We start from the raw sequence: 3084 nt of genomic DNA, 5'->3' as shown, positions 1-3084 counted from the left end.
GGAAGGACAAGTTCATGGTTAACGGGAAGACAACACGAGGGTTAAAATGAATGCGCTGTCTATCTATCTATCTTTTATAACAGACGCGATGGCAAAATCTACACATCTCAGTTCTCCAGGGGCAGCCGTCTTTGTCGTAAACAAATTCAACCCAAACGCTCTTTTGGCGAAGCGGTAGATTACGTTACTGTTGATCATCCGTCCATCACCGTATGAAGCCCGTCCTGACAATTTAGTTGGTCCGAACATCTCTGGTTGGAGCATAAACACCAAACTTCTCGACCTCAAATGTTGTGGGCGTGGCTAGGTTCGACTGGCATCCAGGCTTCCCGCACACTGTCTAACTTGCAAAAATAGTTGTAATAGCCGGCAACGTTTCGGTACCTAAACTAGTACCGAAATGTTCAATTTATTTTTTGCAAGTTAGACAGTGTGCAGGAGTTTCTTTGCAACTTTATAAGTATAAAATGTAATACTGTAGACATGAAAATGTGTTTAAATGAGAGGCATTTTAAACACAGGGTAATTAAAAGTGATTCACTAAAGACATTGAGGCTTTAACAACTAAACCAGTAAAAGGAAGAACTGAGACATCAAAATAAAATATCAAAGCGTGAATTAAAGAAAACATTTTTTTCAAAATTTTTCATAAAGAGTTGGCTCTCCATGGTGGGTTTTCTTGCTCATATGAACTTAAATATTTATCTGACGCTGATCAACAATATCATGAGTCTAAGTTTGTAGTCTCTCTTTCTCTGTTGGCTAAAAATAAATAAACAAAAATGTTGTTGTCTACTTTTGTCTTTATTGAGTTATGGTCTTATTGTTGTTTAACTTTTCCTCCTCACTCGGTTGTGGACACTTCTAAAGCAACATACTGCTGTTTGACAGTACTATGAAACTACAGTTACTCTGTGTGTGTGTGTGTGTGTGTGTGTGTGTGTGTGTGTACCTCCGTTGCCGTTGTCGTAGGGATAACTGGCCACCAAAGCACCCCCGTGAAGATTGGCGGAGAGGACAAAACTCTCAGTCCTCAACCAGCCAATCACAGCTCTGACCTGAAACACATCACACAGTAACCGGCCAATCACAGAGGGGACTTAAAACACATCATATTTTAAATATTGTTTAAAGGACAAAGCTGGTATGTTTTTCTCATAAACAAAGAGGAGAAAATAGTGCATTTGTTGGGGACTATATTCAGCGGCGGATTAATCCACATTTGGTGCTTTAGTGAGTCCTTGTGGCAACAGGACGGTCTGTGTGGGATTGAGTTAAAATAAACTACAGCCGGGGTCTTCAACAGGGGGTCCGCGGCGGTACTGCATGGGGGTCGCGAAAGTTTTGGTTGATTAGACTTTTTTTTATATCCCCCCCCCCCCGCAATTTTTTCCACTAATTGAAATGTCTTTAAATCCACATTAACATGAATTCAACACACTGTAGTAAACAGATAAATGGAGGCAGAAGATGTCTTTCAGTCATCAATGCACACACGGCACTATAGGACCAGTTTGATATAACACAATGTTATACAATATATATAATTAGGGGGTCCCCGCTCCATCTCGCCATCAGTTTGGGGGTCCTTGGCCTGGAAAACGTTGAAGACCCCTGCACTACAGTGTGTGGGTTCATGGTGATGAAGGACATGGTGTTTCACTATGATAATCTGTTCTCTGAACACACGGACACCGACCTCTGCCTCCCGATTCTGCTCGGCAAGCTGCCTCTGGAGACCAGCGAAAGCATCGGGGAAGTTCCTGTTCAGGTCCACGCCGTTATAGTTGGCCCTGAAATTGACAGAGACGTGGGCTGTTAACTGTGATACCGGGGACTGACTATCTTCAGGGACTCAGTTTTCAGGATTGGAGGTCAGCAGCATTTGTCATCCAGGTTTCATTTTTGTCTTTGGCTCAACATCTAATCAGAGACATCAGTGTCAATATCAAACATGCCTTTTTGTCTTTTACTGATAAAATGATTGGTCAATTCCAAATTCCTCCAACTTCTTTGACTTTAGAATTGATTTATTTTATTGTATTTTATGTAGGGCTGGGCAATATAGAGAAAATCAAATATCACGATATTCTGGACCAAATACCTCGATATTGCGACAATATTGTATGGTTGAGTATTGGTGCTTTAACAAAATGTTATTTAAACAATGAGATTTTTGATAAATATTCTCCAGAAATGACTTAATGACTTAGCGGGTAAAGGTAAATAACAGAACAGCTAGAACAGTCTTAGAAGTTCAGAAACTGAAATCACTTTACTGTTATGCAGCCTGTAACACCAGGAAAAGACACAACTTACCATATCACAATATATCCAAAATGTAAGACAATATCTAATCTCATATCGAGATATCAATACAGCCTCGATATATTGCCCAGCCCTGTGTCTCATTGCCATTGCATGTGTCAAAAAATCTGAGTATTTAGTTGTTTCGCATGGCCTGCTTGCTTGGCTACATGTACAGTGTGGATGTGGATATTGTTGATATTATATATTACTTTACTAATGTACCTGTTACTCTAGTCTCAAAACATCTCGCCAGATGATTACAATTATCAATAAGCATATGGCCAAAACTAGCACATTTTGTTGTTTAATGTGCGTTGTCGTATCAATCAATAAACAAATAAATTAATAAAATTAATAATTTTTGTCATTTGTCAAGCAAACAAGACAAAAGGGCCCTTTTTTAACAATCTAAGTGCACGGCGTTTAGGGCGTGTCCAAATTCACTTTTGCTGGTTTAACGGCAAAAAAAAGGGTCCGTGCGCCAGGCACCTGGTTTAAAAGTGTTGTTTTTAGTGTCTTCATTAATCATTTGGGCGCAACATGCAATAAACCAATCAGAGCGTCCTCTCCCATTCCCTTTAAAAGCCAGGTGCGTTTGTGCCTTGGCACATTGCTATTATGATGGCGGATTGCTCCGTAATATTTTCATTTGTAGTCTTTTGCATGTTTGTGTGCTGCTGTGCTTCTATGTGTACTATAGCGTGCACGCCCTGTGCACGAGCCTTGGCGCATTTTACTAATGCGCTGTTAAAATAACAATGAAATGCTGCGTTA

General features: G+C 40.1%; 1 protein-coding gene across 2 annotated transcripts in view; it reads right to left on the bottom strand.

Moving 5' to 3' along the window:
- The window catches only part of cpm (carboxypeptidase M), a 23590-nt gene that overhangs the window by 4630 nt on the left and 15876 nt on the right, over window positions 1–3084 (bottom strand). For both annotated transcript variants that reach the window (XM_032505277.1, XM_032505278.1), the window contains 2 exons: window positions 1700–1793; window positions 953–1058 (listed from right to left, as the gene is read on the bottom strand). In XM_032505277.1, coding sequence (XP_032361168.1) covers window positions 953–1058; window positions 1700–1793 — 200 coding nt within the window. The remainder of the gene's footprint in view (window positions 1–952; window positions 1059–1699; window positions 1794–3084) is intronic.

Source organism: Etheostoma spectabile, chromosome 23 (assembly GCF_008692095.1).
Source record: "Etheostoma spectabile isolate EspeVRDwgs_2016 chromosome 23, UIUC_Espe_1.0, whole genome shotgun sequence".
NCBI classification, from domain to species: Eukaryota; Metazoa; Chordata; class Actinopteri; order Perciformes; family Percidae; genus Etheostoma; species Etheostoma spectabile.
The sequence above is the reverse complement of the archived record's forward strand: the minus strand, read 5'-3'. Positions and strand labels throughout refer to the sequence as shown.